The sequence below is a fragment of the Microcebus murinus genome, chromosome 14 (genome assembly GCF_040939455.1).
Source record: "Microcebus murinus isolate Inina chromosome 14, M.murinus_Inina_mat1.0, whole genome shotgun sequence".
Taxonomy (NCBI): Eukaryota; Metazoa; Chordata; class Mammalia; order Primates; family Cheirogaleidae; genus Microcebus; species Microcebus murinus.
In genome coordinates, this window is record NC_134117.1 from 10,285,573 (window position 1) to 10,298,231 (window position 12,659).

Below are 12,659 nucleotides of genomic sequence, written 5' to 3' on the forward strand. Positions count from 1 at the left end.
TATTGTGAAGTTAAGTGAAAATTAAGAAAAAGCAGTAGTCATGGTGCAGAGAAATGAAGGCTGAAAAGGAATCAGGGAAACCATATTCCAGTCCAGATCTGCCACTAACCAGCCTGGAAAAGGCATTAGTGTCTTGTCCTCAGCTGTAGAATGTAGTGATTGAAGTACATGCTGTCTGGGGTCAACTACAGCACTAAAACTTTGCTGTTCTAATTCTATTATTAGGAGTAAATGCTGAGGTTATGAATTAACTATTTAGTGGGTATTAACAATGAAAAGGGAATAAACACTGAACTCACAGGAATACTTTTAAGAAAGACAAGAGAAATACAGAAGTTTGCTTCTTAAAAAATGCATTGATGTTACTGCTTTATTCACACTAATTAGAATACATACACAAAAATGTGTATCATGTCACTTTCAAAAAATTCCATGTTCCATGAGAACTATGTAAACAATGTAAAATGTTTCTACTATATAACAAAAGAAGAAAATCAGCATTCTCATGTAGTATTAGGAAAATATTTAGATAATTTGAATTTATAGTAAAACAAAGTGAAATATTATAGAGCAGTCTTTTCATGAAGTAGCCTTATAGCCTAGAATCAATAATACATTTCCTATTTTGAAACACTTTGGTATATAAGTGAAATTAATACAAACCAAAAAAAAAAAGAAAGGAAAAAAACTCTACTTTGGTTCTCACATTAATTGGAACTTCAGCAACAAGGCAATTGCACAGCTACCTTGAATGGGAAAATGAAAAATCTCTCCTGTGCTCCCCTCTCCTACTGGAGATGGACATGGCAGGAGAGCTCTCTGTACGACTTTTGTAAAATAAGGTGCATTTCACTTCCTTCCATAAGGAGCCTCTCAGCAATAGTTGAAAGACTTTATAAAATCTGATTCCACCTAAAATATAAGTGATCTTGGTTACTTCCTCTTAACAAATACAAATGACCCTGCATTAAGGCAGCTCAGAACTATAATTCACATTTAAAGTAGAACATACATTTCTTAAAAATCATATTACTATAGTTTCTCAAGAAGGCCACACTTGAATAAAAAGAACATAATGCATTAATAAAAAGAAAAATGCAAGTTTAATAACCCATTGACAATAGTTTTTTAAGAAATAACCATTTGCATGCTACAAATATTTCTTCGTTGATATTACACATAACTTTAACAACTATACGACTAAACTGTTCTGAGGAATTTTTCATTGCATCATTTTTATAATTCATTTTTCATCTATACTGTCCAAATGTAGTACTGATTTTTTTCATTGTCTTTTGGTTCTGTGTATTGTCTTAAATGAATCCCTGCATCTGAGGATTATTTCTGAACAACTGTCAATGAATTGCTTTTCTGTCATCCATCACAGGAGCAAACTGGGAATGTCTTCTGAGGATTTTCCCAGCAATGTAAGTCATACTGGAACTTTCTGTGAAGACAAAGTCTTAAAAAGAAAAAAAAAGAATCCTTAGTAAACTTTACAGACTTGCAGTCATAATACAATAATGTACTGTTGTCCCTTTCTGAAGTAAAAGAACACAAAGTTAAGTGCTCAACTTTACTAAACAAATACTGCCAGTCAGGCCCAGTGGCTCATACCTGTGATTCTAGCACTCCGGGAGGTCGAAGTGGGAGGACTGCTTGAGCTAAGGAGCTCAAGACCAGCCTGAGCAACAGCGAGACTCTATCTCTACTAAAAAATAGAAAAATTAGCCGGGTGTGATGGTGCAAGCCTCAGCTTGGAGGCTGAGACAAGAGGATCGCTTGAGCCCAGGAGTTTGAGGTTGCAGTGAGCTACAATTATTCCACTGCAGGTCTACCCAGGGTGACAGAGTGAGACTGTCTCCAAAACAAAACAAAATGAGACAAAACAAAAACTGCCAACCGCCTCCAAGGAATACAGCCTATGAGCACAAGTCCTCAGGCCTTCCAAAGGGATGAGACTGTGCATAGAGCATTCAGTAACATTAACTAGCATGATAATCTTCATAACAAAGTGAGTATAGAAAGTAAAATAAAATTGAAAGTTAGTTATCTATCAGTTAATTTCAAGCTTTTTAAACAAAAATTCTAAAAAGGACTAAACAGATGGAAACATAAAACAACTATTTAGCAAAACTAATGCTTGAATGAACCACACAGAGAAGGATTGTTAATATTTTAAATGAATTATTTTATGGTATTAGTATAGTATTAGGAACCCAAATTCTTGCCTAAATTTTACAGCCAAGTATAAGAAGAAATAAAACAATTACAGTGAACAAATTAATACTATATGTGAAATAAAAGGTTCTTACTGAGTCTTTCACATTAGGCAATAGCAAAATCCTACTATTATTATTGTTTATGTTTTGTTTGTTTTGCTTTGTTTTGTTAGGAAGAAAGTGTCAGGGGAACTTAATTTCAAAATTCATTTTGGATAATGAGAATTTGTATTGCCAGATATTAAAAAGTATAAAGTTACAATTATTAAAACACTATATTTCACCCAATCTAAGACACCGTCACTTGTAAGATACACCATTGTTTTATGTACCATGAAAAACAAAGATGGCCAGGAAAGGGAGTCTCAAAGGAGACAGAGAACCTCACAAAAAGTGTGATATCAAATGGCTACAGCCTTGATGGAGGGTTAAATAAAACCATCTGCCATGCAGAAGAGATGGCAAAGAAGCCTGCACCTCTTCCTTGACAATGGCAAGAGAGAAAAATAATTCCTTGATATGTGAACTCGTACTCCTACCCTACCCCACCTGCAAATTTTGTACACTGAATTCACACTACCAGCACAGTCCAAGAAAATCTCAAGCAGGGAAATTAGCTTAAGCAGACTCAGATTGGTAATCCCTGCCCAGTGACTGGCAGAAGAAAATACGTGTCCTTTCATCCAGGCAACAACTGATTTTAAGACACATTTCAAATTTGAAGATGATAAAATGCAAAAAATATGGTTACTTAAAATCAATGAAATAGGCCGGGCGCTGTGGCTCACGCCTGTAATCCTAGCTCTTGGGAGGCAGAGGCGGGCGGATTGCTCAAGGTCAGGAGTTCAAAACCAGCCTGAGCAAGAGCGAGACCCCGTCTCTACTATAAATAGAAAGAAATTAATTGGCCAACTGATATATATATAAAAAAAAATTAGCCGGGCATGGTGGCGCATGCCTGTAGTCCCAGCTACCCGGGAGGCTGAGGCAGAAGGATCACTTGAGCCCAGGAGTTTGAGGTTGCTGTGAGCTAGGCTGACACCACGGCACTCACTCTAGCCTGGGCAACAAAGCGAGACTCTGTCTCAAAAAAAAAAAAAAAAAAAATTCAATGAAATAAATATGAGAAAGCCTGAAAAACAAATATTAGGCATATGATGAAAATGTCAAACAACTGTAAAATAGTTTGCATATGATAAAAAATATCAAGCCAAAGACAAAAGGTCACATTATTCAATATGTGGCACAAGCAAAAACAATTAACTACATAAGAAAAAAGCTAAATCGCTCTCTATACCATACTCTTCTAAATTACAAAGTCAAATAAAAAACTTTTAAGAACTAAAGGAAAATAAATGTAAATATCTAAAAAATAATTAATCTTAAAAGGCTGCCCTATATATTTTTAAAGCATGCTTCCTCTCCTCAAAAATATCCAAAGCATATGCAAAAATAAAAGGCTAATGTCAAACTGGGAAAAAAAATTACAATGACAAAAGGTTAATATCCTTATATGCCATAATTACAAATCAGTAAGAAACAAAAGTACCCTACCCCACACCTCCAGAAGAATGCACAAAGGTCAAGAACAGTCAATTGACAAAAATATAATCAGCCAGTTTAAATACACCAGAAGTGCTCGACTTCACCAGTAACAGAAATGTAAATACAAATGACAAAAGAAACAATTTCTGGCTATCAAACTGGCAAAATTGTAAGTAACAGTAAAACCCAGTGTTGGCAAGGGTATAGGAATACTTGCACTTATATATTGATGGTAGATAATGAAAACTGGGCAACCTTTCTAGAATGCAATTAATTTAGCAAAAAGCAGGGACAAAAATGCCTTTCAAAATGTGCAATATTCTTAGAGCTAACAATGCTTCTACTAGGAATTTATCCCAAGCAAACAGTCAAAGATGGACAAAAAGTATGTCAGTTATTTATAATGGTGAAAATCTGGAAATCACCTAATACATGAGGGATAAATTAAGTATTTTAATAAATAAAAGAACTATAAAATGGAATGCCATGCAACTATTAAAATATATGTATCATTGAAACACTGTTCATACTAACAAAAGATTGGAATAACCTAAATGCCCATCAGTAGGTGACTGGTTAAGCAAATTATGGTGTAACAGTCAACGGAATACATTAAAAAGAATGAGGTGGCTCCCAAGTTCAAATATATGTTCTTCTCTCAGGCTGAAATAATCCTTCTCAGATCGCCGCCTGCTCACACAACACTACCAGTAAGGCAGCCATCTCACATAACCCAACTTGCTCCCATCCCAAACGCTCTCCTTTCCTCCTTACCCTTCTGCCCTGCATTTCCCTCTGGCACATAATTGCTTCTGTACTGCCTGCCTTCCTCAAAGGAAGTAAGATCCTGGAGGGCAGAGACTTTGGTCCACTACTGTGAACCCAGGGCCTGAAACAGTACCCGGCACTTAGGTAAGGTGTTCACCATCATGAAACACTGGATCAATGGATGGATATGGAACAATGCTTAAATGGAATAAACTGGCTACAAGATAGCAAACAATATAAAACAGACTTAGAAGATACAGGTGGCTTCTGCTGCTACTGTTTTTTCTGCATTTTCTTGGGTTCCTGTATGAGACACTCTTAGTTTATTGCTCTTTAGTACACAGTGTGTTTGTTTCGGAGTGCAGTGCCTCCAAGGTCCTGCCACACAGCCACGGCCTGCACTGCCCTAGCAACCCCACTCCAAGGCTCCGTTCTCTGGCCACAGCCTCCATCCTAATCGTCGTGTCACTGACTAGGGGATGCCTTCCCCTGCGATTCCCCAACCTCATCCTACTGCTGTCACTTACTTTTTTCAATCTCTATCACCCCTTAGCTCTCTTGCCTTTTTCTTCCCATCTCATTCACCTGGCAAAACCCTATCCCTGGTAAACACAAATATCTGCTTACTCTGAACCTCACCCAAGAGCAGAACATGGCTAAAGAAAAGTCAGGCAACTGCCCTAACTCAACTCGCTTCAAACTCAGAACCAAAATAGCAAACAGGCATTCAAGCCTACAACACAATCCTACACTGTGCTGACATGTACCCTTTTCCCACACTTGAGTACCATTCTGCTCCTCACTCTCCTCAATCTCCCACCAGCCCTCTACTGCTGACCTTACTCTCAATGGATAACCTTCCTGCACACTTCAGAGAAAGCTACAGAAACAGAGAACTCTTCCCACCACTGATTCTACCACCCATCTGTACCCACATCCTTTGCATTTCTCCAGAACAAAGAAGGACACTTCCTCACTCCTCTTACTTTTTTTACCCTTATTTTTATTTGCTTATTTTTTTTTTTTTTTAGAAACAGGGTCTCACTATATGCCCAGGCTGGCCTCAAACTCCTGCATTCAAGCAATCTTCCCTCCTCAGCCTCCCAAGTAGCTGGGACCACAGGAACCACCAAGCCTGGCTCCACGTTCCCCTTAAGGCTAAGCTCTCCAGCTTACCCCGGCCCCTGCCTGATGAGTGGGCAAAGATTTCCTCCAACAATTATCCCCTTTCACTCCTGCCTTATCAAGTTCTCCCCCAAATATGGGATCATTCTACTGGCAAATACACACACTTTAGTATCATAAAATCCTCCCCCCCGCGCCCCCCCCCCCCGCCTTATCTCTGTTATCTCTGATCTCTTACCACTCCTCAACCACTCTGACCTTGTTATGACATTATCACAGCTTTGGTCAAGATCACCAAAAATGCCCTATGTCTTCCTGGAGCCAATGGCCGGTTCTTGGACCCCCCCCCCCTCTTGCTTCACCCCTCAGCAGCATCTGCCATGGCTGGACACTCTTTCCCTGAAGCAATCTTCCCTCAGCTTCCCTGAGATCACCAAGTCCCTGGATTTTCTTTTACTTCACTGGCTCCTTCTCCCCCACACTCCTTCTCTCCTTCACCTACACACTCCTTCTAGGTGATCTAAGCCAGCCAGTGGCTTCAAATGGCAAGTATGTCCTGATGATTCTAAAGCTCTGAGCTTTAGACCAACATCAACCACTGACTTGACAAAACAAAACTACTGATTCCCCATCCTTCACACTACCCCACAAAAACCTGCTGCTCCACAAGTCTTCCCAGAAAAAGGTCACATCAAAATCCTAAGAGTCATACTTAACTCTTCTTTCTCTCACACCCCTCAATGACTTCATCAGTAAGTCATAAAAAACTCAACCCCCAAAACAGATCTGCATTCCATCACCTCTTACCACCCCTGCCACCAGAGCCCTGGCCAGAGTTGTCACCAGCCTCTTAACTATAGTCCCTGCCTCCATCCTTGCCCCACTAACAGTGTATCCTCCACCCAGAACCCAGACCACTTTTCTAAAGCACAAACCAACTCATGTCACTCCTCTTCTTAAAACCTCCAACATCTTCACTACACTCAGGCCAGACCCCTCCTCCCCATCAGGTGCACCTACCCCTGACTTGTCTCACTCCGCTCTCCGCTTCATTTATTACCCTCCAGCCATGCTGGTCTGCACCCTGTCCCTCAGACACTACACGTCTGTTCCCGTCTCAGCACCCCTACAGCTGCTCTCCCTTCTGCTGGGAGTGTTCTTGCCCCGTGCCACCTCCTTCTCACCAAATTTCAACTCAAATGGCAGACTCAGCAAGACCTTTCCTGGAAGCAACCCAGTCGTTCCCACCACATCTTCCAATTTCATCTTCTCCGCAGATGCTGTCCATATTTGAAATTTGCTTATGTATTAGACTACAGGTTACTGTCGATCTCGTCCCAGTAGAATGAAAGTTCCTTGAGAGTGAGAATGAAATCTTGTTTACTGCTTACCCCAGCATGAAAACTGGTGCCTGACAGATAGCAGGTATTGAATAAATATTTGTCAACCAACTGAATGACTATTTTATAATTGAAAATCTGGACTGTGATAGATTCTGACATTATACTCTGTTTATTTTAATATTATAATATGGGAAATGGTGAGAACTGATATACAGTATGATTACGAAATGGTTTCTTAGAGCTTTCACTTACTCTGTTAACCAAGACTACCTAATATACAGCATAAAAAACACTAAAGATGACCTCAATGTTCATTAACAAAAACTAGCTAAATAAGATGGGATGTAATCATTAAAGAGAATGAAAAAGACCTACACACACTAATATGTTCGGAACGCTGTGCAAGCTGTCTGCCTGATTAAAAACATCCAGTTGCAAAATAATACAATGAATGAAATGTCATTGTTTTAAGGGATTTTAAAATGCATGCATATTTGCTTGGACATACAGAAAAATTTCTTTAAGGAAACTATTAAAATTGGTTACCACTCTAAAATGAGAAGGTGAAGGCTGAAGGAATCTTCATTTATCATTCACCATTAGAAAACCAAAAACACTAGGAACTACCTTTGATTTCAGCAATTTAGAGCTCAACATATTATATTTCACTCTTTCAAAGGCTTTACGATTTCTAACTTTTTAAAAAACACATGACCTATTTTTTAAAGCGATGCATAATCTAGTGCCGAAAAATAAGTATCTAGTGTCTCAGGAGGACACTTAGAAATATAGGGCCTGGCAGATTTACAGGTTGGCTCACCCAGTACAGATTTAACCCCTTCTCTATTCCTTCCCTCTAGAAAGACTGGGAATGCTTAAAACATCACTTTTGCAAGCTTCCATACACACAGACTAGGGTGAAAGGCTGACATGTGACATAGGCCTAGTCAATATGTATGAAGGAATTTTTAGAAATGCTTTTGCTTTCTAATTAAAAGGGATAGATATGACCAATCCTACCCTCTCTCTACCTTATTCATGTTGTGAATGTAAATATGATATCAGGAACTATGATAGAATCTTATAACTATAAGGCAGCAAGAGTCAACATTCAAGTGGAAAGATGCAAGTAGTCTGGGTGTCTGGTGGTATCATTCAACAGAAAAACCCTTCCTGTTACAGAAGAAAAATAAACCTCTATTTGTTTAAAGTATTGTGAATAGGGTTCTGTCACCTACAGCCAAAGAAATTTCTAGCTGATATTCCTGGGAATCTGTTTTAAAAAGAAAATAAAAGAACTTGAATTCTATACAGTTTTAGAAAGAGTGTAACAAGTCAGAAATGTAAATTGCAAACCAAGTCCTGACACTATTCTGAATTAAAAAAAAAAAAAAAAAAGAAAACAGTCCAGGGGTGGTGGCTCATGCCTGTAATCCTAACACTTTGGGAGGCCAGGGCAGTAGGATCACCCGAGACCAGGAATTTGAGACCAGCTTGAGCAACATAGTGAGATCCCACCTTTACAAAAATTACAAAAACTTAGTGAGGCATGACAGCATGTACCTGTAGTCTCAGTTACTTAGGAGGCTGAGACAGGAGGATGACTTGAGCAAAGGAGTTTGAGGTTACAGTGAGCTAAGACTGCACCACTGTACTCCAGCCTGAACAACAGAGCAAGACTCTATCTCTTAAAAAAAAAAAAAAAAAAAAAAAAAAAAAAAAAAAACCTACTCAGAGGAAATAGAAATGAGCAAAGAGAAAATCACAGTGAACATCAACTCCATGCAAAAGACCTCAGAATGCAAACATTCAGAATTTATACATTTAATAAGAATAAACTCACATAGTAAAACTGAAGTCTGATCAATGCTGGGGCTGTTCCGGACTAATGTTCATTGTTCGATAAATTTCTTTAAGTAATAACAGGGCAGTATCTTCAGATTCCCTATCAAAAAAAAAAAAAAAAAAAAAAAGCACATTTACTTTAGTGCCAATTAGTAGAAATGAGCTATGTACAAAGGTAGAAAATGCAGCTTTTGTTCTAGTCAACTCTATCTAAGCAGGGCAAATGACAGCAGTGTAATCTCAGTGTAACAAAGCAGTGTAACCTCAGAGCTGCCCTTAAAAACTTGGTGGATACTGATCAGTTCTAAAATAGTAGTGCTGCATTCTCCTTGGTGACAGGGATATATAAAGGAATGGCTTTTCAAAGTTCCTACCACTGCCACTGTGAAAGGCATCCTACAAAAACAGTGTGCAAGTACAGAGGGTCTTTGGTCGAAGGAAGATGACACACTGCCATCTTGTGGAAAATTAAAGGGGAAAAATATTGATTTTGAATATTTAAGAGTTCAAATGAATATTCCCTAACATGTGATCTATCAGTAAAAGAATCTCACTAAAACTAAATCTGCTACATGTGCTAGCTAAAGGCCACTCGAATGTTAGCAAAGTTAAGAATACTTACCAATAGCATAAGTGACTCTGAAGAGCGAAAAGATACTCATTAAAACTCTCTATTGGTTTTTCTTGAAGAACGTAGTCAATTCGGCGGCCTCCGTTTAACATTCCCACCTTTCCTAAGTAGTCCTCATCCTTGGAAAAATCTGGACTTTCAACAATCTTTTCTGCTAGAATTCAAACCATTTCAATATCAAAGTCAATCACTTAATCATTATCCTTTGACTTTAGCTGACTTTCTGGGCTCAATGAGAATATTGCTTGACACTCGTAGCAACCTGGGGAGCTACGTGGCTCACTCCCCATTCCTCCAAAGAGCCAGGGGAAGAGGGGCTGGTTACCCAAGAGAGAGGAGAAAGAGCCAACAGCTGACAGAAGTTGTGAAGATAAGGGGCGAGAGAGCATTGTAGAAAGAAAGGAAATATAGAATTAGAATCTGAAAAAGTCAAAAACATCATGGCACAATGACCTGACATTGCATATGAAGTAAATAAGGACACAGTTAAACAACAGTATCAGGAAGGTAACTTCTCAGAGTGAGTCTTTAAAATGCCTGAATACAAACTTAGTTCTCATCTCTGATAGTCTACCCTGGCCTTACGAATCTCAACAAAAATTTTAAATTACAGAGGGAAAAGTTTAGTAACTAATATGTAAAAACTTAGTAAAAAAAGATGACATAAATTTTGAAGTAATGCTATTGACAGTACAATTTATCATAATAGATTTTCCTTTATAGGAATAGCTGCTACAGTTCAGTAAGAATGACTAGAAGGGAAAAGCATCATTATATAATTTATAAGTATTATGTTCATAGATAATATTTGTATTGGAAAATGCCTCAAATGTCAAATTTACCTTCAACTACTTGCTTTTCTTCCTCTTCTTTGATTTGATTGGCCACCTTCTCCAATTCTTCTTGCAACTGAGTTGAAGAGGTATGAGCACGGGCAAACTCGTTCAATGTCTGCCAAGCACTTTTCAGAGAGCTAATAAAACCCTGCTTCAAATCAGATCCCATACGAGAGAGACTTTCTTTCAACTCTAAAAAGATTAAGTTGACACACCAAGTTAATTAGTCACTAGGTAAAATTCTGCATCAGAAAAAATAAAAGTTAACACTCTTCTCAGGATAGGCCTCTTCTTCTTCTCAACTGTAAAAAATATGGAGTACTTCACAAGAACCCTCAATATGTCAAAATGTCATGGCAAGACTTATTCTGTCATTTATTTTTAACAATTAAACTAGATCCAGCCAAAACCTATAAATTTCCTCTCTCCAAAAAAAAAAAGAAAGTTCAAATACCATAAAAATATAAGCACATTCATAGCCTTTTTTTTTTACTGTATGTTAAAAAATGGGCCCACAAGATTAAAAAATCACTTTTTCGAATCCGTAAAAATGAAAAGCTTCTGAGAATTAAACATTCCAATGTAACCACAATTTGAACTTTTAATTTAGAAATGAAGAAATCCCTGCCCCTTCACTTTTTCTACTCTCGTCTAATAATCATATTTGTCAAGGTCTTTGAACTATCAAATTTCTCATCTTAACTTCAAAAAGGTTAAATATTTTTAAAAAGCAAAACAAAACAAAAAGCACACTTTTTAAATAAGAGGGATATGATCACTTTTCCTTCTCTTCCCTATACTCCCAACCCTTTCACCTAAACTTTTAAATCTAGGGATAAGTACAATAATACACACTGTTAAAAGGCAAAAGAAAAATCTAAACCCAACTCAGAATTATCAATCCATTAAGTTTAATGAATTTTTTAAATAGGAAAAGTCTGTCTAGTTAGCAAAAAAAAAAAAAACCGCTCACTTGAGTTAGACAACATCAAATTTATTTCTTGATGGTTTGGTAATTAATTTAAATGTTATTCCTCTTCCCAATTCCAAAAATTATAACCAAACTCTATCAAAATCTAATTATGCAACTTACTACCTTATTACCAACATCCCCCCATTCTTAATTATCTCAACAATCAGAATGACATCAAAGAGACGGAATCCATTCATAACTTCATTATAGCTCCTCCAAATCCTTAGTAAAAAAGTTCTGAACATAGTAGGCACTTTAAAGAACATTAATTCTATTAGAAAGAATTTAGTGTTAAAATTTTCCTAATTCATCAGAGATTATAAAACCATAGGAAGGAAACAAGTTTTTATAGTATTGGCTTTTTACCTAAATGAAGTCTTTTTCTGCCTTTGTGATGTGGAATGAGAACTGCTTTTAGGTCCAAATCTGGAACAATCATAGGTTCTAATCTATACGCCACTGGATCAAGCTGTAAGCAGAATTTACGAATAAAGAAATGAATAGAAGAAATTTATGAAAAGCTGTTTTATTTTGAGTTATATGCTATGCCTTAGCTGAGTAAGAAAATGGATAACTGGCAAACCATAAACTTTTATTTTTTTCACACTTTATTTAAATACTAGTAATTATAACATTTTCAAGTTTGTGGGTAAAATCACTTTGCAAGCAAAGCAACAGAATTATCTTCTTGAACAAAAGCTTCTGGTAGATAAGTTTATTGGACAGTATTGAACTGTATCTCTTAGGACAGAGAGCTGAGCCTTACAAAATCAAAATCAGTATTAATTCCCAAGAATAAGAATCTGAGAAACTATTAGGATAAAGAAGATAAGTTCATCTTCTTCAAAAAAGAAAGTAAACTCAATTCACTCACTGGATGGTAAATATTGAAGAATCCTTTACAAGTAGGAAGCCTGTAATTCTCATCTATCCTATCAACTCCACGAATGGTGAGAAACATACCAACTGGAGATCCCAAGGCAAAGAAAATCTCTGGTTCAAAGTCTAATGAGTTATAAACAACAGAAACCTAGAAAAAAATCAAATAACAATAAAATATCATTCCAGTGTTACATAATACAAAATTCTATTGAATTTTCAAAAGTTCTTAGAACTGTACTTACTTAAAAGAATCCAAACACAGATGATACCTCTCACTGACAGCTGTTACTAGCTTAAAAAGACTAAAAGATTCCTCTTTAAAATCTTTATAGACTACTTACATCCTCTGACTATACTTTTATTGTCTAGCATAACATATATGGTATATAAGAATTATTATATTTATTATGATTATAAATGTGGTTAAAACTGCAGACTCTAGAATCACACTACCTGGTCTAAATCAAGGCTCCATTCCTTACTCACGGT

At 37.1% G+C, this 12,659-nt stretch overlaps 1 protein-coding gene across 2 annotated transcripts in view; it reads right to left on the reverse strand.

The window, feature by feature from the left end:
- Nucleotides 1-1,084: 1,084 nt before the first annotated feature.
- Nucleotides 1,085-12,659, reverse strand: part of SEC23IP (SEC23 interacting protein) — a 46,809-nt gene continuing 35,234 nt past the window's right edge. Inside the window, exons 14-19 of one of the 2 annotated variants that reach the window (XM_020280725.2) lie at nt 12,163-12,318; nt 11,655-11,757; nt 10,322-10,507; nt 9,471-9,630; nt 8,847-8,948; nt 1,085-1,462 (exon numbers count right to left, since the gene is read on the reverse strand). In XM_020280725.2, the coding sequence (XP_020136314.1) occupies nt 8,867-8,948; nt 9,471-9,630; nt 10,322-10,507; nt 11,655-11,757; nt 12,163-12,318 (687 nt within the window). In that variant the 3' untranslated portion in view covers nt 1,085-1,462; nt 8,847-8,866. Of the gene's footprint in view, nt 1,463-8,846; nt 8,949-9,470; nt 9,634-10,321; nt 10,508-11,654; nt 11,758-12,162; nt 12,319-12,659 lie in introns of both variants that reach the window. The other variant, XM_012739175.3, reaches the window with a different exon arrangement.